At 41.5% G+C, this 23,778-nt stretch overlaps 1 protein-coding gene across 1 annotated transcript in view; it reads left to right on the top strand.

Annotated features, from left to right (window-relative positions):
• Positions 1-23,778, top strand: part of GRID1 (glutamate ionotropic receptor delta type subunit 1) — an 800,331-nt gene that overhangs the window by 739,781 nt on the left and 36,772 nt on the right. Inside the window, exon 13 of the mRNA XM_024209390.2 lies at positions 22,789-22,984. Within this exon, the coding sequence (XP_024065158.1) occupies positions 22,789-22,984 (196 nt within the window). The remainder of the gene's footprint in view (positions 1-22,788; positions 22,985-23,778) is intronic.

Here is a 23,778-nt window from a genome sequence, read left to right as displayed (position 1 = left end):
TCCAAGTGTGTACATTTTTAATATATAAGGCAACACCTCCTCCCCTTTTCCCCTGTCTATCCTTCCTGAGCAAGCTGTATCCATCCACACCAACATTCCAATCATGTGTATTATCCCACCAAGTTTCAGTGATGCCAACAATGTCATAGTTGTATTTATTTATTAGCACTTCCAGTTCTTCCTGCTTATTACCCATACTTCTCGCATTTGTATATAGGCATCTAAGATACTGGTTTGATCTTTCCTCCCGGTTTTGTCCTGACCCTCCTTTCTCTCTGCCAATATAGCCCACACTCCCTCTCGTCTCCGACCCATCTCCCAGGTCTCCATGTTCCCCACTTACCTGCGGGCTTTGCTCACCTGTCCCCGTCGAACCTATGCTTATGGATATCACTTCCACACGTGTGGTATATATCCCTGCCTATATGTTTGTGAGTCTGGGTGTGGAAATGCACTATGATGACTCTTCCTTCTAGTTTACAAATAGAGAGTCACACAAACAAACAAAGTAATCACTTTTTTAGCAATTCATTGTCCATATGCATGCTGAAAAACCTTTGGTTCAGAGCTGGCCAAGAAAGAGAATTTCAGTTCAGTGCAAAATTGTGAGGTTTTGGAATTTTTTTCCATCCCAAATCATGATGAAAAGCCAAAAAACTCTTCAAAGAACGGAAATTCCCCAGTATTTTATTTTGGAAACACCGCAGCTTTTTAGCAGTGGTAACGTTTTGGTGTTTCCAAAATGAAGTATGTTCTCTGGGCTCTCAGGCTCCCCAAGTAGCCCACCAGCTGAGGGGCTGAAGAGCCAGGTGACCCAGGTGCCTGGGGAGCTGGTCAGCCCAGGGATACCTAACTTCCTGGTAGCCAACAGACAAAAAGGCTGGCAGCTGGAGCTCAGGGGTCCCAGTTCCCCTAATCAGCATTTGCTGATAGAATACTGTTCTGTTGGGAAATCTTTAACCAGTTCTACTTTTGTTATTCAATTGCAATGAAACAATTTCCCCAAAACTTTCTTCAGTGCATGGGGGGCGGGGGGGTGAGGGGTGGGAATCACATTATAAAAGAGCATGTGGTGGGAGATGTTTATTCAGTTGTATTTGAAGTAATGTTAATTTTCCTTGTGCCATTTGGATAGCTGTAGTGCAGAATCGGCTGCCACAATGACACAACACTACCTGGATGCAACTTCCTGTACGGAGGCTAGGTCTACACTACAGCGGGATTCCGACCTAAGATACGCAACTTCAGCTACATGAATACCGTAGCTGAAGTTGCGTATTTTAGGTCGGCTTACCTGGTGGTGAGGACGGGGGAAAGCCGACCGCTGCCGCGCTGCCGCTGACTCCGCTGCCGCCTCTTGTCGAGGTGGATTTCCGGAGTCGACGGCAGAGCGATCAGGGATCGATTTTACCGCGTCCTCACGAGACGCGGTAAGTTGATCCCCGATAAACCGATTGCTACCCGCCGGATCGGCGGGTAGTGAAGACGTAGCCTTAGTGTTCTCTTTTTGGGCTTTCCCTGTCAAGGCTTCTGCCAGTTATTTGCACCAGCTGGTTATACAGCGCTACATGAAATGTTGGTAGCTCTAACCCAAAAGAAACTTGCCTGGTTCAAGATTCTCATACAACATTTGAACAAGCTGTGTTTCATTTGAACTTTTTTCTTCACAGTATGTGAGGTTTTTGTAGTAACTGAGCAAAACATTTGGCTTTCTATCTGGAGAGAGGAGACTCTTCAAAGGATGAATTTTAATGGCTTGGGCCCTGATTTTCCAATTTGTTGCTTGTGGGCAGAGTTCTGCCCCTGTGCCAAGTACCACTGACTTGTAGATGCAGTAATCCAGCCACACACAAAATGCAGGATTGGACCATTGGTTGGGATGTGAATTGGGGTTACTATAAAAGATCCCATGGGTTTCTGTCTGGCAGAGTCTACCTTATGTAAACTGTAAGCTCTCTTCTAGATTGTAATATCTTTGGGCAGGGACTGTCATTTATTATCTGTCTGCACACCACCTGCCATAGTGGGGACCAACACGACTGTGGCCTTGAGGTACCATCACAATATAAATGTTAAAAAAATAATAAAAATAATTGTAATAAAGAGCATTGATAGTGCCATAATGGCTGGGGCCTCAAGGAGCAAGCCCGTGCTTAGGCAAGCTCTAATTCCCATATTCAAAAGCCAACCCTTCAGATATTATAGGTTTTTAAATAAATGTTTGCACACTGAATCACCACGAGTTCAATCCTGCTCCCTTTTGATTTAATGGGAAGAAGATCAGGCCTTGTCTTTGTCTAAATTATGAGTAAGCACGAAAGGAAGGCTGTTTTTAGGAGGGATGGGGCGGGGGAGATCTCCCCTTTGGCAAAAATACCACAATTAGTAATTCCATCTGTGAGGGGAAAGTGATATTTCATTTGACTGTGTAGGACAAATTTCTGTGCCTGTCAGTTAAGGCTTATTCAAATACAGCGGCTGCCCAAAGCCAAGGAAAGTTTGTTGCTATGGCATGTGCAGCTAGTATTAATATTAAGGAACCAATAATAAATAATATTATAGGCCATTTATTCAGCTTAGTGTTTAGTTAATCATTTTGTTTCAGCTTTTTGTTTGCATAGTTAGTATGTTTTCTTGTTAATTTAGACCCTGATCCTTCAATAATCTCTGCAAAGGCAGAGCCCCATTGACTGCTGTGAGCCCATGTGGAGTTCATGGCAGAACTGAGGCTTTTAAGGGTATTTTTTGTTTGTATTTGTCTTGTTTTCTGTATTTTTAATCTGGGCTAAATCATGCAGGAAGGGGAGAAGGTTGTTTTGGAGACATTAAATAGTGGTGGGAGTTTCTGACAAGTTCCGTGCTTTTGATATGTTGTATGTATGTTCTTTAGCTAATACTTTTTGTCTGTCTATTTCTGCCTGACTTTCTTGGCCCTGATCCTTTAAACATTGTGCATGTGATTAGCTTTACATGCAGGAATAGTTCTATTGAGTTCAGTAGGACTGCTCACACGTGTTGAAGGATCAGGGTTTTAGATTCTAAATTCTTTGGGGGCAGGGACTGTATTTTGCTCTTTGTTTGTACTGTTTGGTGCACTGAGGCCCCAATCCTGACTGGGGCTTTTAGGTGCCATATAGTGACAGGATAAGTAGGTGTTTTAGTGTTACTGCCTGCTGAGGGTTAATTGATGTTTTGTTTTACCCGTAAGGAAAGCGACTCGTTGCCATGGGTGACAAGTTTTGTAAAAAATAATAAAATAAATTCTATCCCTAAGTAGAAAGTCTTATCATTTTATTTAGCAGGACAAAGGTCTCTGTTAGTTTAAACCACTCTTAGAGCCTGCTCCTGCTTCACTGAGAAGCCCATATCAGCAGTGGAGGCCCATGTCATTTTTTGTCTTTAGATACTCAGCCACATTCACACTTGGTGTCAGTGGCTGCAGCTCCATTGACTTTAGTAGAGTATAACGTGCTTACGCTACATCTCTGTTTGGCCTAGTGCGTTCATCTGCCTTGCTAGTGTTTCCATCTCTAAGTAGAAGGCATTGTTGTCGTTTTTATTTTGTAGGCCAGAGTTCCCTGTTAGGCCATGGATGAATTCCCTACCCACATATAGGTCTGTTTCAGAATAACTTCCAAAGCAAATGGCAAGGATCAGCAGCAATCACTGCAGCAACAGGAGGGGAGGCGATATGTCATGCAAAACCCCAGAAAGCATTGCTCTGATAGAGGCAACATTCCCAAGAACCTGGCAGCAAGAGGGCTAAGGACAAAGGCAGCACAGTTTTCTCATAACGTTCCTTCCCCTGACCAGGCAACTCTGACTCTAAATGTCAAACAACTGTGGCATTAAAACTGAGATTGAACTCGAAATCCCTAAGAGGGACCAAGCTATCAGGGATGTAGGGGATAGATCCTGACAGAGATGCTGCTGCAGCTAAATAAGATATGCTGGTAGATTGACTTAATGAATAGGATGACATTGAAATTGTTGCGGGCAGGCATGGAGGGTGTCAGTGAGGGTGTTGATAATGAGTAGGAGCAGAGGGACATGTTACAGGCTGAAGAGGAGGAGCTGCAAAATATTATTGTTTTGAAGGAACAGGCTGAACCCTTGGCCCATAGAGCCAATGAGGCTTATTCATTTGGAGCTATGCAGCTGCCAAATGGGGTAATTCAAGAAGGGAGCCTGTCTTTCAGCTATGCTGACTTCCTATCCTTGTCTTCTGAACATATGTCTTTGGGCAGCTGTCAGGGAACGCTGACTACCCTATTGCCCAAGGTCCATTCAGGATGCTTCTCTGCCCACAGCTCTTCATCCTCTCCCCTAAGGCGAGAGCTACAGGAAGTTGGGGAAGGAGACTTGAAGAGGGGAGCACTCAGCAGCAAAAAGGGCAAGGAGAGAAGAGAAGGAGTTGCTGTCCATAGGGAGAGGGTGGTTGTGGGGGGAGAGTTCCTGAAGATTCACTGGTCTAATCAGACAGCAAAATGTCAACATTTCAAATGTAAGAGTCGAGGTTCTGATATCACTGAGGTCCCTTGGTTCAGAAAGAGGTGGCTTCTCTGTCCTCTCCTTTCCTGCTTTAGTACCTCCAAATGCGTCTGGTGCCATTATTGGAGTGTCCACTTCTTCCAAGAGATTAGGCTTCTCTCCCAGCCTATGTCTCAGGGTGGGGGAGAGGGGAGAAGAACCACTTGGGGGCCTGGTACCTCCATAGAGGCCAAATGGGAAGGGGAAGCCAGCTGCTATCTTTCTCTCACCCCAATCTAGCCGGTCCTGCCACCTTTGAGTCCCTTCGGCAAGGATTGTCCCCACCACTCTCCCACACTTTGGGGCATTTGCAGATCTTTTAAGTATGTTGGGGAGCTTGCTCGCTCTGAGTAGCTCACCAACTCCTGGAGACCTGTTTTAGGAAGCCTCTGCTCTGTATTTTGTGTTGAAGAATTTAAATACAAATATTTAAAAGAATTCCTCTTGTTCGGCTGAAAGAAAACATTTTCCCTCATTGTTCATTACAGCACAGAGAAAATTAAATCATGTTGCAAAAAGATCATAAATATTTATTCAGAGGTTTTTGGAATTATAGTAAATCTCTGTGTTCCATTCGGATATTTGCAATGCTACAGAGTGCATCACTTCTTACCAGCTCCAATGCGTATGGCTTCTCCTGTAAAAACTCCCATGAGGCTTTGTCTGCCAGGATTTCTGGGAGTCATTTAGATCATTTTTTGTAGTCCCTCCCCCCCGATTATAACCAGTAACATAAATTTTATGTAAAATATGGATCAGTGTAGCTACTAGAGAAGGATTTGTTGCTGCCAGGTGAACATTCTGCATGTGATTTCAATGGGGCCACTTAAATTCTTGAAGTTAAATATATGCTTACGTTCTTTGCTGGATCAGGACCCTGTTGCTCAGCACTTTGGAAGATCAAGCCCCGAATCAAGGATAATTAAATATGACTTTGATTTGCAGTAAAACAGAACAGTGCAGAATTCTATAATGTCATTGCAGAGGGGCTGGCAATCTAATGATGGATGATTTAAGAGGTCATCTATCTGATCCTTAATCCTAAATTAAATTAGAGCTAGGCACAAACTAAAGCTATTGATCTGAACCTCCCAGAATTTGGGGATGTTTGTATCTAGATCAGGACTATCTCAGTGAAATATGCTCTCTATTAAAACAAGTGCTTTTTCAACCAAGCTTCAAAGAGCTTTGGCATTATTGCTTCGAAGTAGACATTGAAATTAAAATATGTTATATTACATCACACAACCTGCTCTCATGGATATTAGTAATATCCCTATACAGTACATAGTGAATTTCTGGGCAATCTGATATTAAGATTTTTCTTCTTCGGGATTAACTTTTAAAATGTATGGGTGGCAAAGTGATTATTATAGGTCATCCTTAACAATGGAACATTTTTCTTATAACATTGTCCAGTTGGTTCATTGTGCTTACATAATATGTTTTCAACACATCAAACTTAGTATGTTTTAATGCTGGTTTTAAAAGGTTTACAATACTCGCTGTTACCTAGTCTGTGTTGTTAACTTGTGGGCTCGGGGGACTACCTGGTTCATAAGTGGGGTTAGTGTCCTTTGGCTCCAATTAAGAAAGGCAACTGAGCATGTGCCTAATTTAAGTATGTGAGCAGAGGAGAACAACACTGGCAATCTCCAAAAGTAATGGACCCAGCTCTTCTCTGCCAGCCCTCACCAGGCAGTAAGGACATGGATTCAAGTCACAGGCTGTGGTCCAGAGCACACATTAAACCTCCGGTTCCCAAGTGATCAAGGCTGGCTTGACCTCAGACAGAGAAGAGCCTGCATTTGTCCCCTGAAGCCATCATTCTGTCTCTGTCCATTTGAATTTAACAGTCCGTTTGAATTTAACAGTTTTACACATTTTGAAACATGAACGGTCTTATATAGTTGAAGTTGGATTCAGAATTCCCTTCTAACCCTCCTCTGCTTGCTGCTGATCACTTTCTCAAAGAATTTCTTTAGGGATCAGATTAATCATGCTTGGTTTCAATCCATAGTTGTTGTTGTTTTTTTTTGGGGGGGGGGGGAGCTTGTTTTCAGAAGGAAGGCAAAATCAATTCAGCTATTTGTTTGATTTTTTTACTTACAATTCCTCCATTTTCCTTTTTCTGGTGTAAAAATACATGTTTGCCCCCTACATTCTGATCAAAAATTTAGCACTCACATAATTCAAAAACAGCTGTAGCTAGAAGCCTCAAATTGATCTAATTTCATAGGTGTCAGAGAGCTCCAGCATTTGAGCCAAGTTTGAAGAAAAGCTACTAAGAAGGTTAAAAGTTAGGAATGTTTTAAATTGTGAATTTGGAACATATGTAGTATACATTTTCTGTTCTTTTTCTGAGCCTCTATTTAAGAAGAATGGCTTAGAACATTGCATGCACTCAGCAGCACTTCATCTTAGTGGCGCCCTTCAGCTAAAAGCTTAGCTGCACCATTGAACTAAAAGCTTAGTGTGGTGCCCTGAGCTAAAAGCTTCCCTTATTGGCTTCTTTGGGGTAAAAGCATAGCTTAGCAATGTCCTTGCTCAAACTGGATAAGTAGTAAATGTATTTAACGATCTCTAGAAAATCTCAAAGTATGCAGATATTGTATAGCATAAGTTAACAACATGTGTGAATTCCACTTAAGAGAGCAGACCTCTAACTTGTATTATTTGGCAACTAATATTTAGTGATATGAACAGAGACCATATTTTAAGGTACATTCACAAGGTGGTAGAATTAAGGCTGGGTAGTGAACATATATTTTTTTTAAAATCTGACTCTTGACTGTTTGATTTCTCAACTTTAACTTATTAATTAATACTATTTGGGGGCATTGTATATGCTGATGCACACACACAGGAACTAAAAATATGTGTATTTCAGCATTTCCAAACAATATTGTAAATTCAGTAACTGCTGTAGTAAAATTCTCCATAAAAGCATTGTACTGTAAAAATCCTCAGTTCTACAGTACAGAGCATTTGCAGAAGTGAATGCTAATAACAGTGCAGTTCTAAATTAAGGATCTGTCAGCGTTTCCATTATTGTCTGTGGTTATCCCGTGAGGCTGCAGTCGAGATAAAATGCCATATTGATTGCTGTGACATGACTTCCGATTACACTGCTCTACAGCCAAAATGCTTCTGAAATAAATGTAGTCAAACTTTACTAATTCTGGGTCACTGAGAACGAAAATGATGCTTAAAATTGTTGATTGGCTCTAGTTTTCAAGATATGCTATTGGGTCAGTATATACGACCCTTGATTTGGGAATGGCGGAGGATAAGTGAGTTATAAAGGGAAGGGATCTCAATTTAAACCAGAAATGACTAAAATGACATCTTTGACTGGATCTCTGAATAAATCTATGACTGGGTTTGGACAGTACTTGCTTTTTAGGCAAAACAATGAATGATGCAATCTGAAGCTGGTATTGCGTCATACATGATATGAATTGCATCATGTTATTCCTAGAAGTCATGGATGATGCAATCCTAACGAAGCTTACATCACTCTGCTGAACAAATTGCCCTATATCAGCTCTAGAAATCATACAGTGTCATGCTCTCTTATTGTCAGTGTTTGATTTTGCAAAGGGACACATTTCTGTTTAGCCAAAGTGAGCAGAGATGCCTCGTACTTGTGTGAACAGTGCAGATAACTTCTGCTATGTTTGTGGTGAAGTGACTTTTGCATCACAAAAGTGCAGTATAACCACTATGGTTAAGAAAGCCTATCACCTTTATTTTGGCTGCAAAATTGGAGATCAGGACAAGAGGTGGGCCCCACACATCTGCTGCAACACTTGTGCAACAAATCTTCACCAGTGGTTGAACAGGAAAAGGAAATCTATGCCTTTTGCAGTGCCAATGATTTGGAGAGAGCCAACAGATCATACCAGCAATTGTTACTTCTGCATGGTGCCTCCAGTTGGGAAAGGTGTGTCAAAGAAGAAAAAGTGGACTGTGCATTATCCAAACATTCCATCAGCTATACGCCCAGTACCCCACGGAGAAGGACTGCCGGTTCCTGATGCACCAGAATCATTCTCACTTGAGTCAGACGAGGAAGAGGAAGAGGATGAAACTTCTGGTCCTGAACCATCAATGTCACAGGACCCACATTTTCTCCCATCCTCCTCCTCTGAACCACACCTCATAACACAAGGTGAACTGAATGACCTTGTCAGGGATTTGGAACTACCCAAGAGTAAGGCAGAGCTGTTGGGCTCCAGACTACAGCAGTGGAATCTCCTGGCAGGTGATGTTAGGGTTTCCATGTTCCGTGACCGTCAAAAGGATCTTGTCCCATTCTTCTTCATGGAAGGTGATCTTGTAGCCTGCAACAACATCGATGGTGTGATGGCAGCCCTCAACATCGTTCACGATCCAGATGAGTGGAGACTGTTCATTGATTCATCCAAGACGAGTCTTAAAGCTGTTTTACTGCATAATGGCAATGTTTTGCCATCAATTCCAGTTGGTCATGCAATCCATATGAAGGAAACCTATGACAACATGAAACAACTTTTGAGGTGCATAAACTATGACCAACGTCAGTGGCAGCTTTGTGGCGAATTGAAGGTTGTTGCTCTCTTGCTTGGTCTGCAGACTGGATACACAAAGTACTGCTGTTTTCTCTGTGAATGGGATAGTCGTGCAAGAGATTCCCACTACATCAAGAAAGATTGGCCACTCCGACAGTCATTGGAGCCTGGGAGGAAAAGTGTTCAGCTTCCACCACTTGTTGAATCAAGGAAGATTTTGTTGCCACCCTTACACATCAAGCTGGGTCTGATGAAGAACTTTGTCAAGGCCATTGACAAAACACAAGCAGCTTTCAAGTACCTCCGTGGAAAATTTCCAAGGTTAAGTGAAGCTAAGATAAAGGAAGGTGTCTTTGTTGGTCCTCAGATTCGTGAACTTCTTCGAGATGATGCATTTGACCATGCACTGCGTGGCAAGGAAAAGACGGCATGGAAAGCCTTCCAGTTAGTGGCAATAAATTTTCTCGGAAACAACAAGGCAGACAACTACAGGTTGTTGGTGGAAAACCTCCTCAAGGCATACAAAAGCCTTGGTTGCAACATGTCACTAAAGATACATTTTTTGCACTCTCATCTAGATTTTTTTCCACCGAACTGCGGAGCAGTGAGCGACGAGCACGGCGAGCGATTTCACCAGGACATTGCAACAATGGAGAAATGCTATCAGGGCAAATGGAGCCCATCAATGCTTGCAGACTATTGCTGGACAGTGACAAGAGATGCTCCATTTAATGAATACAAGAGACAAGCCAAGAAGCGCCGAGTAGACACTGAATAGGACTAAACTATGTACAGAATAGTTTTTTGCCTTTTGTTTCATAATAAATTTTATTTATATAACCCTTTTGCTGATTTTTAAAGTGTTACATAAACAGGACAGGTGAAATATTATCATGTAAAGCAACCATAAACACATGAAAAGACCTAGGTTTACAATTTATGATTAAAACTCTACTATCTACACAATATACATAGACATAAAATGTAAAAACTTAAATATCTTAGAAACAGTAGCCAATCAGTTGTTTTAATTGTCATATTTGAATTCAGCACATCAAAATACATAATAAATAGCACATTTTATCTCTGAAGGAGACGACTTCTCAAAAATTGTAGACCAGTGTTACTTTTGATATGACATCACACTGATAGCTATATAACTTGTTTACAGTAATGGAATTTACACACTAGCATCCAGACATGCAGCTTTCTCCAAGCCTTTTAAAAAGTGAACTACAAAGGAAAAAAAAAACAAAGAAGAAATATTTTTGCCTTTTACGCTAACTTTCCTTTGTGCAAAAGCCATATCCGTGTTAAAGAAACAAAACAAAACTGGTTGTTTTTCACATGAGAAGTATTAGGTTCTCATTTCTCTCTTGTTGGAAGACCTCACACAGATCTTTGGAGGACCTGCATAGTGATGTTACATGAAGCTGTAGCTCGAGTTTTAGTTCTCCCTCCCTGAAGCTGAGACCCAGTCTATAGTTTCTGTTTGTGTCGCTGATCACCAATTAACTATAGTTATCTAGGTCCAGGTCTGTGCTAGTGTTTCAGCAGCTTAAACCACCAAATGAGTGCTTTTGGCAGTAAAGCTTATACACCTCTTCCCCGATATAACGCGACCCGATATAACACGAATTTGGATATAACGCGGTAAAGCAGTGCTCCGGCGGGGCGGGGCCACGCACATCGGCGGATCAAAGCAAGTTCGATATAACACAGTTTCACCTATAACACGGTAAAAAATTTTGGCTCCCGAGGACAGCGTTATATCGGGGTAGAGGTGTACCAGTTCCCTGTGAGAAATAAGCGACATGGGTAAAACCATGTACTTGCTTGTTTAATATAAGCTGAATGAACGTTACGAAGGTATGCTGATATAAAAACATCATAAAAAAACCCACAACACTAACTACATTGCTGTACTGGCAAAAGTTTTTAGTGTAGACCTGGCATAACACAATTATAAATGCTAGTATAGAAACTTCAGAAATGTTCATTCTAGGACACAAATATTTGTTCCTGGTCATGATACGCTCCAGGACTATTTTTTTTTAATTCTGTTAATTACTAACACAACTGTATCTTTCTGTATCTTTAAATTGATGTCAAACAATTGCAACACCATTGTAATGTACACTACATGACAAAATTATATCCTAACTAGTGGGTGAGAGTATATGCTAAATATGTTTTTAGCCAATAATACAGTTCTAAAACATACCAGCTTGAAAGGGGAGGGATAGTTCAGTGGTTTGAGCATTGGCCTGCTAACCCCAGGGTTGTGAGTTCAATCCTTGAGGGGGCCATTTAGGGATCTGGGGCAAAAATCTGTCTGGGGATTGGTCCTGCTTTGAGCTGGGGGTTGGACTAGATGACCTCCTGAGGTCCCTTCCAATCCTGATATTCTATGATACTATGAAATGATTGAGACACATTTTTGTTTTGATTAACAAAAAAGATGTCTACTTAAAACAATTGGTTACAGCATACTTGCCTAATATCTACATAATGGGTATGTTTATCTACAAATTAAAAATTCTGGTCTTATAATTGTAAATAAAGTACGTTGTTTCTTGCTGCTTGACTGGCTTTAATTTTAATCACACTTAACAGGCAGTCCCTTAATGGATTATGAGATCCAGTAACTTTGACGGTACAGTTAATGGGGCCATCCTGCTTTTCTGTAGATTTTTGTTGCAAATATTTTCCAGTATTAAGTGCATGGGACCTTTCTCATTGGAGTGGTGAGATATAATGTGGACAACTAAGGAAGCTGAGTTCAACTAATGGCTATTTGCAAAAGGAAACACAATCTGAGTGGTGACACCAGCTGGCATTAAAGAATGAAACAAGCCTGAGATCTGATCAGAATCTGAAATTTGATTAGAGCAACATGATTTTCACTAGGAGTGGAAGATTTATTGCCTGGTATTTGAGCAAACAGGGATTAGTTTTTAAAGTTTAAAATAAAAGGCTATGAGAAAGTACTGGGAAAGCTGCACTGTGCTGGCTATTAATTCATCATACAAAGCATAGGGTGATAACAGCTTTTGTTTGCATCGTCCAAGTCTTAACAATCTGTAGGCCTCTTTCTTCTGCTGCAAAGAGAATATTCAGCATCACTTCAGGTTACAGAGTACACATTTCATGCAAGGGACTCTTTACTTTATATAGCAATAAATATTTGTTTGGTAAATACCATGGCCTACATGCAGGGCATCTATAGGAGAGGAAGTCTTCACCAGAAAGTTCATTTTGGAGGTAATTCTTACCTAATTATGCCATTTGGGAAACGGGTAGAGTTATTATCTCACCCTCCCGCCTCCTTGCAGGTTATGCCACAGGACCTGCTCACAAACTAGGTAGATGCTCAGGGATTGGTAGAAAGCCAGGGTTATCTATATTGGCTGCGTCCTTCAGTACTCTATTGGCTCCCTGGCAATGTGGTTCCAATGAAATTGCTACCAGGGACTTGCCTTGGCCATGGCTGTTCTCAGGGTCCACTAAGTGGAGCACTGCAGAAAAGACAGCCAGCCTAGTCTGTATTGTTTCTTCCAGAGAATCTCTGTGGGCCAAAAGGGAAAATATATGTGTCCCTATGGCACTACCTGTGATCTACTTCTCCCTCACAGCATGCTTGGTTCCTCTGCTACTCCTTCCAGATCGATTCCAGACCCACAGAATCACCTCCCTAGGAGGTGGAGAACACTGCCATAGAAGTGACTGCCACCTCTACCCCCATTTTGAATAAAGGAGCAGAGATCCATTCTCTGATGGAATATTCCATGTATGGAGCCATAGGAGTAGTGGGAAATGTTCCAAACTCATTTTACTACATTGTAATGACACTACGGGCTGGGGAGGATGATGTGATTTGTAAAACCTATTAACTCTATAAATAAAATTATGAAAAGATTTTTTTTCAGCTGATTGAATTGCATTGGGATCCCTATTATGCTACATATGTTTTGGTACAAAGCTCCTTACATGTTTTGCCTAGATCTGGATGAATACTGTGAGCTTGCCTTTGACTTCAATGGACCATGATTTCACCTTGTATATTTTGCACTAATGCACTGACACTAGAGACTATTTGTTATTAGAGGCTGCTTCCCAGCCCTTCCTCTCCTTTCCTGTAGTGCTAAATATGTGCTTCAAAGGCAAATCTTATGGTCCACAACTAACCTCCTGATTTTAAAGTAGCCATTCATTTTCTACTTATAAATAAAGCAAATGGTTTAATTATAATGATATTTACAGACTACATCAAGAAAACACACAAGCATGCAGCACTATTAGAAAACATCAGGAAAGGCTAGGTATATTCACACAATTTTGTTTGAACTAAGACTTCTTCAGAAAACTTGTAGGAGAAAGAAAGGAAGGAAACCATGGGTATATTTACACTGCACTATAAGACCAGGGATTGCACTCTGGCTCAAGCCTAACTTCTCTTCCATTTACACACAAATCACACTGACCCAGGGCTCAGTCCCACAACCCCATGGGGATGGAGGGCCTGAGCCAGAGTCAAGCTATGTTCTGGCTTCCAGCCCTATCACTTTGCAGTGTAGACACAGCCCCACTGGAGTTGTTCTCTTGGAGTCAGCCACAATTCCACAGGCCGACTTTCTTTGTCCTCTGGACAGTCAAGTTTGGTGGATAGTCAAGTGTTCTCACACTGAATCATGAACAAAGAGCTAGACTGGCCACATTTTGGGAGGGCCCTAGGAAGTCTGGTATATGGGTGGTTGGACTTGAGCCCCCATAATGCAAGGTAGACACTGGAGCCCCTGGTGGCAACCCGGAGTTCAAAAATTCCTAACCTGGGGTTATAAATGAGTGTCAATGCTCAAGTCCTAGGTTAACAAACCCAGGATCTGCTAACTCGAGTTTTACTAACCCTGGGTTTACACTCCCATGTAGACATACCCTAAATCTGTCCTAATCTCCCTTATTTCACACTCAACCACCATAGTGCAGAAACTGTAATGCTATTCTCCATGATGTTAGATTCTATTTCTGGAATATTGGTTGTCTATATTTTGAAAGAGTAGTTCCTTCACAAATACTAGCTTGTCTGTGTCATGGATGGTTCTCTCACTTATACCATCCAAGAGAAGATGACCTTATCCATAACATGAATCTCCCCCACTAATGCCACCCACATCATGTATTCATTTAAGCCACACTGATTCATCATTAGTCCTATTGAAATTAGTGCACTGGTATGTTCAGAAAATTGAAGGACAAATGCTGAAAAAAATGTACTATGCATGTACAAATGTTGATTTTCAGTGGATTATAGCTTGGACAGATTTGGACATTTTCATGGGGGAAAAAAAGGCACGTTCTGAGTTTAAGACTGTAGAATGCTAAATATCTAGATCCTATTCCAAACAACAGAGGCAGTGGAGCTATTAAAAATGGCCAGATAAATGTTGTAACATTGGTAAAACTATCAATTTTTCATTAACCTTGTTCCTAAGGTTGGCCTAACTCTTGTCTGATCAAACATTCAAACAATATTCCTGAACAGTGGAAGTATGCCAAAGTTATAAGCAACTGAAAGGAAGGATCTGTAATGGAAAGTGTTAGGCAATATTAACTAAACTTGTCAAAGCTGTTCTGTATGAATATGTGTATGAATATAATGTATTCATAAAATTCATCACTATAATGCAACCAAGTCCGTATGGTTGAGCTGACAAAAGCCCTAACAGGACCAGCAGTAATGTATAATAGTTTAGAATAGTATTTGAAGAATAACTTATCCAACTGAAATTACAGAGGCAATTTAGGCAGGCCAGAATATACAGTTTAGAGTTATAATTATGCCAGAAGACTAGACTAATATTCTTACTCTTTTTGTGTACATTAGTCTCTTTACTCACCAGCTGTTGTTAGGGTGTTAATATTATATCCTGCCTAAATACAGAGCAACTGAAATAAGACCAGGTTTGGGGTTCTTGTGTAACTCCAAACTCATCCCAGGTCCACACATGCTGTTCACAAGTTATCATACTTAAAGCTACTTAACAGCTTAAATTGATACAAGTCCCTAAAGCAATTTATGAGCTTAAACCACTTAAAATGCTTGAAGGAGCTTAAGAGCTTGAAGACTTTGTAGGGGTAGATGATGGATGCCTTGTAGGGGGAGGGACCTGTTTGAAGGAAATCCAAGTAGACTGGAGCATGCGTACGTGTGTATCCGGGGTGGAGTAGGGCTATTTGTAGAAATCAAACATCATGGAGTGGAAGTGATTGGTGTTTAAACACTGCTGTGATGAAGAAAATATAAGAACCTAGACAGAACTACTGGCGCACATCATAAGCTGATGGAAACTGAGATAGCTGGCTCATAGAGTGGGGGGCTGGTAATATGAAGCTGCTCTTTGTAAGAAAGAGTTGCAGATCTGAAGTAAAGAATAGTGAATAATGTTAAAAAAATAAACTGGATTAAAATTCAAATAGTGGAACTGCTCTCATGTCCTGTGAAGACATTTCCTCCTTGTCTGACCACTAGAAACACACTGAATAAATGGTAATTTCCTCCTCTCTATTAGTATTTCAAATATACTGGATGAAAGCAGTGGATTGGCACTCTGTGACAGGTATCTATTCATTTTCTAGTGGCTGGCCATGCAATAATTTAGAACGGTTCCATATTAGGCTCAACTATGTAATTCATTCTGATGCTCCCCATTCATCAAAGATTTATTTATTTTTATACTACAATGAGAAAAATAAAAAGTGTGCAAAAGATTATACCCCACCTCCACTTTCATGAAAAGAAAATTATTGCAAAGTAACAACCCTTAGACCTCTTGTAGCAAAAGAACATCTTGCTGCAATTAGATATAATGAATGAACAATAATTAGAAAGATCTCTTCACTGAATTTATTATTGTATGTTTTCTTTCATCTATAACCCATGAAAACGAGCACTGACCATACACTAATGCTGTATGTGGACTCTGGAGGAGACAGCTCTGCAGGTAGTGGCCTTGCACAACATATTTTCTACATGGCTAGCTATACAATATAGCATTATGTGTATATGAACTTATCATTGTTAGAATTATGTACTATTTCAACTACTGTATATAGCATCCTAGATATGAATAGTGGATCCCTCTCAATATGACAAATAGGAAGGTGGCAGTAGAGCATTTCCTATCGGGGGTCTTCAGCAATGGATCTAGCTTCAGCTGTTGGTTTGCAATTGCGTGGAATTGTTGATCTTTAAGGCACACTGCAAGGCCTAGCTTTTTGCTTAAGAGATTGGAGGCTGGTGGGAGTGATTGTTTGCGGGGGAGCAGGGGTGGAGATTTGATGGGGAAAGGCCCACTTATTGGGTTATGTTGAGGGGAGACTTTTGCTGGAGGTTTACTGTTTGTTTTAGTGTCCTGGTTTTAAAAAATGTCGAAGACACCCAGAGTAGCAGATGGGTGCCTTGTTGTGTGTTGTTAAAAAAGGTATAAATTGTGCTGTGACACAGAGGCCCATTTGGGGTTCATTAGTCTGTGTCAACTATGCCGATGCTTGTCAGGCCTCACATACTCACTACACCTCATACACTTGGTGCCATTATATTTCCTGAAAAGGTGTCATATAATATATCATTTTAAATCTAATACACGGGTCATTAAGGTCACCTGTGAAATGTTTTTAACAACTGTGTAGGTGAAATTATTGATACGCTCTAATATTAGGTTCTAGAGACTGTCAACAGACAAAGGTGACAAAACAGGTTTCTTCTATATAAAGGGGAACAAAATTATGGTGGCAGATGCCTTGTCCAGGAAAGAGGGATCTGACCTGCTGTCACTGGTTCAGCCAGTGGCTAACCCTCCTGCAGTTTTGTAAATGGGAAGGTGTGACCCTAAGAGCATCCCAATGCTGGAGGGCAAGGGGCTCATTGGTATCAGGGCATGTGTTTCAGCTGGCCTGACCAATTCTGTGTATCACTACTCACTATGGTTATAATCTCTAGCTAAAACAGGTCATGTAATATGTTATTGGAAAACTGATTCTTGTGTGATGTATGCATGTAGTACGTATTATATATGCTAGAATGATGACTAAAATGTATTTTAGCGCAGATATTTGGGAAACAGATCTTCCCTAGACAAAGGAATGTGTATTTGCTTCTCTGACCAGCCTGGACATCAGACAGAGACAGTGAAGGTCCATTTAATATTAGGTAAATCAAGCTAACAATTGAAGGAGGAGACAGCATGGCATCTAAACTTGGCAGAAGACAGAAGCTTGGGCTAGATTTTACTTTTCAAAGAATACATTCCAAAAGTTTACTGGTCTATAAAGACAGAGGAGCTGAACCTCAAGTGATAAGCAATTAACTCTACTGATTTCTACAATATTACTGTATTATAAAAGTTTATTGAGTGAGGTCTTTTATGAAAACATATAACACTGGTAATTAATAGCATTGTGAAATATATGTATTAACACTATATGAGGAATTATGAATACTCACTGATATTATGCTTTTCAGTCTGAGAGACCAAACAAAGGGTTAAACAGGCTTTCCCCCATCAGGAGGGAAGGCAGCTATCTACCTGTCTCCACAGAAGTTAAGCAAGATGACCAAAAAATGGGAAGCAGCATTTACATAGACAGCAGCAGAGGGATGGGAAGCCCACAGGAAGGGAAACAGCATGAGGTCATCCTGCCTCTTGAAACAAGGTCATTGAACTTTGGAAGACATAAGCAAAGACAGAAGCTGTCTTTGGCATCCATCACTAGACAGACACAAGAGATTAAAGCTCTTGCAAGCTGAGAAAGATGGGTCCTTCAAATAAGGAGGGGTTGAAGTCTCTGGAAACTGAATGTAGATGAGAAACCTGCTTAGGCAAAGATCTTTCACCTAGGAAGACAAGGGAAGCCAGCATCTTGTTCTTCTGTGGAAGGTCCTGACTGAGGGAAAGTCAGCCATGGCTGGGAATAATGATTGGTGAGAGAAACCATCTTGACCAAACCTGTACCTTGCTAAGTTGAGATTTAGACTTTTATATGCATTTTTTTTTCACTTTTATTTGCTTTTAACGTCTTTGCTTCTGTTTATTTTACTTGGTATCACTCAGCCTATGTCCTGTTGTTAATACATTTGTTTTGTTTTTACTATAAACCAACTTAGTGCTGTGTTTTCAGGGAAGGGTGTACTTACCATAATTAAGTTAATAAACTGTAGTGTGTGATGGGTTGGATCACAGAAACCCCCTGGGAACTGTCACCTGATGCGCCAAAACTACCTCTGCTCCTGTTTTCCTGCCAGCTCAGGACTCTAGCACCCTGTCTTGCTGAGACAGACATTCCCATCTGCTCCAACAATGACCCAGGGTCTGAATTACTTGCCCCAAAGCTGCAGGTTTACCTGAAAACAGCTCACAGAAGTGTGCTTGTCTTTAGCACTCTGATGCCCAACTCCCAATGGGGTCTAAACCCAAATAAATCCATTTTACCCTGTATAAAGCTTATGCAGGGTAAACTCATAAATTGTTTGCTCTCTATAACACTGATAGAGAGATATGCACAATTGTTTGCTCCCCCAGGTATTAATACATACTCTGAGTTAATTAATAAGTAAAAAGTGATTTTATTAAATACAGAAAGTAGGGTTTAAGTGGTTCCAAGTAGTAACAGACTGAACAAAGTAAGTCACCAAGCAAAATAAAATAAAATGCACAAATCTATGTCTAATCAAACACTGAATACAGATAAGATCCTCACCAGTTCCAGAATGCTCCCTTTTACAGACTAATCTCCTTTTGGCCTGGGTCCAGCAATCACTCACACCCCTTTGTTCCAGTTTCTTCCAATTATCCTGGGGTGTGGGGAGGCTCTCTCTTTAGCCAGCTGAAGACAAAATGGAGGGGTCTCCCACGGGTTTAAATAGACTTTCTCTTGTGGGTGGAAACCCCCCTCCTCACTCCTATGCAAAGTCCAGCTCCAAGATGGAGTTCTGGAGTCACCTGGGCAAGTCACATGTCCATGCATGACTCACAGTCTTTACAGGCAGAAGCCATTATCCACATGGTATCTTGTATGTCTCCAGGAAGACTTCTTATGTGGATTGGAGCATTCCAAGATGCATTGTTCCCCAAATGCTTCCTGATTGGGTACTTAACCTTGCGAATTCCTTCCTAAAGAAGCTGACCAAATGCCTCACAAAGCATACTTAGAAATCAAGCAAGTATACATAACTTTGAACACACAAATGGTGCCTGCATACAACTAGGATGAACATAACCAGCAGATCATAACCTTTACATAGATATGTTACATGGCATATGTAGCAAAACCCTATTCCAGTTATATCATACATACATTTATAAGCACCCCCCCATAAAGCCTTATGGGGTACACTGTCACAATGTGCTTTTGTCTCTTTAAAGGAGCAATGAACCTTATTATTTCTCTATCCTGGTGAGGCTGGAAAATTCCAGGCACATGGTTTGGGGGAAATTTTGGACAGGGAGTGTGTTGGAGTCACCTTGCTGGTTGTAGCCAAGGCTGTGGAAGCCAGAGTAGGGCTGTAGACAGGCTATTGGGGGCAGAGCTGCTGAACCAGGACAGTCTAGCACACAGATACTCCGGGTGAGACCTGTGTGCTTGTAGGCTGGCTGGGAGCATCCCAGGCTGGGAGCTCCAGCAGCAAAGTGATTGCAGGGCAAGTGGTGACACAACCTCTTACTGGTCTGGATTGCACCCCTGAACCTCATGAAATTGGTATAATCTAAAAAGGATTTACACACAGCTTGTTAATTTAACTAAGATTTACAGTTTAAGTATTGGTGAAATAGGCTTAAGTGATTCACAAGTGAAAGGGCACAGTCAAAGAAAGGCTACAGTTTGATTGTGTTCTGTTTATTTTGGAAATAGAAGAAAGGAAAGGAAAGATGAGTAATAAGCAGAAAAGGCAGGAGGAGCAAAGGAGCAGGTGCTAAGCTCACCAAGAAGAAGTTAGAAGAGCTGGGTGCATAGTGAGGTCTGTCAGCAGCGAATCAGAAGAAATTGGAGCTAGAGGCCAAACCAGGTGGCAAGAAGAAGAGTCCTTTTTTCTCCTACAGAGCATGCAGAAGACCAAGCAGATGGTTCCCCATATGATCCAGAAGCAGCAGCAGCAATGGCCTCCAGAGCTGTGGAGGCTACAGTGGAAAAAGCTGCTAGTGGAGGAGAGGTGGGTAGAGCTGGAGGCCAGGTGTTAGTGAGGAGGCAGAGCTGAAGTAGTGGAAGTTTGCTGACCAGGAGAAACACAGGCAGCTCAGATAGAAGAGGAGGGACAAGTCACACCCATGGAACCCAGGAGGAATGACACAAGGGTTTGCCTGATCAGGGGCTGGCAGACAACCAGATGTGGGTATGATGGACCCCATCACGCTGTCTGTAGCCAGAGGTACTATGGACACTAAGTTTATTTTGGGATTCTGACAGAATGAAAGTCAGCCTTGGCTGAGAAGAAAGTGGATTGGTGAGAGAAACCCCCTTGAGCAAAACCTGTACCTTGCTAGATTAAGATTTAGACTTTTAAAAATGTGTTTTCACTTTTATTTGCTTGTAACCATCTCTGCTTCTGTTTCTTTTACTTGGCATCACTCAACCTCTGTCCTAGTAATAAATATGTTTTATGTTTACTATAAAACAACGCAGAACTGTGTTTGAGGGGAAGAGTGTATCTACCCCAGTTAATATGCTATGATGTGCTTTGGTCTCTTTAAAAGAAAAAAAACAAACCTTATTATTTCTCTGTGCTATCCAGGAGAGGGCTGGATATTGCAGAGCACATGGTTTTGGGAAAACTCTGCACTAGGATCATGTTGGGGTCACCTTGCTGGTTGTAGCCAAGACTGGTGGAAGCCAGAGTGGGGCTGTAAACAGGCTGCTGGTACAGGGCTATCTAGCACACGGACGCTCAATGTGTGACCCGTATGCTTGTAGGCTGGCTGTGAGCATCCCAGGCTAAGACCTCCAGCAGCAAAGCACTATAAGTAGGGCTTCATGTTTGTCATGGAGGTCATGGAAGTCACGGATTCAGTGACTTTCCGCGACCTCTGTGACTTCTGCAGGAGCCAGTGTGGCTGACTCCAGGACCGCCTAAGCAGCTGCTGCTGGAGCGGCTCTGTATCCAGCCGCTGGGGCATCAGCCGCACCAGCTGCTGCTGGAGCGGCTCTGGGGCCAGCCGGACCAGCTGCTTTTCGGGTGGCCCCGGGCTCCCCCCATCAGCAGCCCCGCAGGCTACCCCCCCAGCAGCGGCTCCCCGGCTCTCCCACCACCCCAGCAGCAATCCCTCCAGACACCCACCTCAGAAGTGCCCCCTGTGTGCCTCCTGCCTCACAGCAGTGACCCCCTTAAGATTCAGTCAGGGGTATTTATAGTATAATTCATGGACAGGTCACGACCGGGAATTTTTGTTTATTGCCCATGACCTGTCGGCGAGTTTTACAAAAATACCTGTGACTAAATCGTAGCCTTAACTATAAGGCACCCTGGGTTGCAGGACAAGTGGTGACACAACCCCTTACTGGTCTGGATTGCACTCTGAACCTTGTGACAAGTGCTTATAAAGCACAGGTAGAATGGTCCCTGCTCTAATGTAAATTGAGTGGATAGTATGGATATTTTACATATAGTGGGCCTAATTCTCACTGACCTGAATGTTGCTTTACACCTGTCTGGCAGTGAAAAGGGACCTTAAAAGGATATAAATTATATTCTGCATGGCTGGAAAGTGAATGACCCAGAGTGGATTAAGAGGTTATGTTTAAGGGTATGTTTCTACTGCAGCTGGGAGTGTGCCTCCCAGCCTAGGTAGAGAGATGTATGCTAGCTCCGCTTGAACTAGCATGCTAAAAATTATAACGTGGCTATTGCAGCACAGGCTGTGGCGTGGGCTCACCACCTCAGCTCGGACCCAGGGGGTTGGGCAGACTAGTGCTTGGGAGGCTAACCTGTACCACAATGTCCCTACCACTATTTTTAGCAAGCTTGCTCGAATGGAGATAGTGTTTATCTGCCTACCTAAGCTGGGAGGCACACTTCCAGCTGCAGTGTAGACATACCCTTTAAGGCCCCTTTGCACTGTCAGAGTGATATAAAGCAACTTTAGCGTAAATAAGAATTAGGCCCAGTGTGTGGGTATATGAAAATTGTTTATTTGATTGGGGGCTGCTGAGATTTGGAATGTAATGCTCTATATACATTTAAAGTTAGTGTATTGATTTTTGGCCCAATTGTACACTGGTGTGAATCCAGAGTAACTCCACTAATTTCAGTGGAATTACTCCCTATTTACACAGATTTAAATGAGAGCTGATTTTGACCTATATCTTTAAACATTGTTTTCCACATGCTTTAATAAAACTTGATTGCTCTGTGCTCTTGCACAAGCATAGCAACATGATTTCAATATGTTGATGGGCATCAGAATGAATGTTATCTCTTCCAAATAAACCTCTTCACTAAAAGAACTCAGGTAAAATTAAACCTCGTATGATTTCAGTGCAGCTGAATTACACTTTGGGTTCCTTTTATGATAAAAGAGAGACATGCAAATGAGACTGATTGATGGTAGGTGTTTTGTTTCTCTCTAAAGACAGCCATAAAGGGAGATCATTTAACTAATAAAATCTCTCTATTGTACCAGTTAACACTAATATTTCAACATCTCTTGAATTTCAGAACATTTCAAGATCTGTCCAAACAAATGGATATGTCTTACGGTACTGTCAGGGATTCAGCAGTCTATGAATACTTCAAAGCAAAAGGGACAAACCCTTTGGAGCAGGATAACACATTTGCTGAACTTTGGAGGACAATCAGTAAAAATAATGGGGCAGATAACTGTGTATCGAACCCTTCTGAAGGCATCAGGAAGGTAAGAATGGATTAATAGTGCAGTTTTACTTTAAATTTGTGTTGTGTTTGTGTAGCTTGCATGGAGTTAATGAATGAAAATAATTGTCATGTGATAAAGGCAGGATTTAAAATAAAAAATACTCCAGTCCTAGGTTTCTTTTAAGTAAAGGTCACAAATTGATTTGAGGACAAAACTGTTGATAGCATTATGCTTCTACTAAGGGATTATACTTTTCCCAGCAAAATCATTTCAACCTTTGGCCAGTTCTCACATGGAACTCAGATCTCCATTTCTAAAAGGCTATTGTTCTAGTACATTACAACTGCTAATTCTTTTACACCTTTCCCATTCCTCTTTCTAAGACTGAAGGTTAAATTTTCATTTGTAGCTAAGTCCCATTTTTATGGCTTAAGTCTCATTGACATTTAATAAGATTTAGGTTCCTAGGTACCTAAATCACTTTTGAAAAAGTTACCTTGGGTGGTCTTATATTTTCCCTGGGTGCTGAAACTTGTCCTTTACCCATGATTATTGTTGTCAGTGGATTAAATTCAGTCCTATTCACTTCAGCAAAATTATGTCCACTTACATTAGGGCAGAAACATGAACTAAGTTTTTGGTCATTTTTGTTTATACAATGGTACTCCAGTTGTTCAAAAATTCATCTACCCACTCACATATTACCCATCCATGCAGTTATTCAGTGCCACTTTAATCTGCTCACTAATATATTCACTCACCTATTCTCTCTCTCTCTCTCTCTCTCACACACACACACACACACACACACACACACACACACACACACACAC

This window comes from Terrapene carolina, unplaced genomic scaffold (genome assembly GCF_002925995.2).
Source record: "Terrapene carolina triunguis isolate 2854851 unplaced genomic scaffold, T_m_triunguis-2.0 Scaffold95, whole genome shotgun sequence".
Lineage (NCBI taxonomy): Eukaryota > Metazoa > Chordata > Testudines > Emydidae > Terrapene > Terrapene triunguis.
This window is presented reverse-complemented; position numbering and strand designations above follow the sequence as displayed.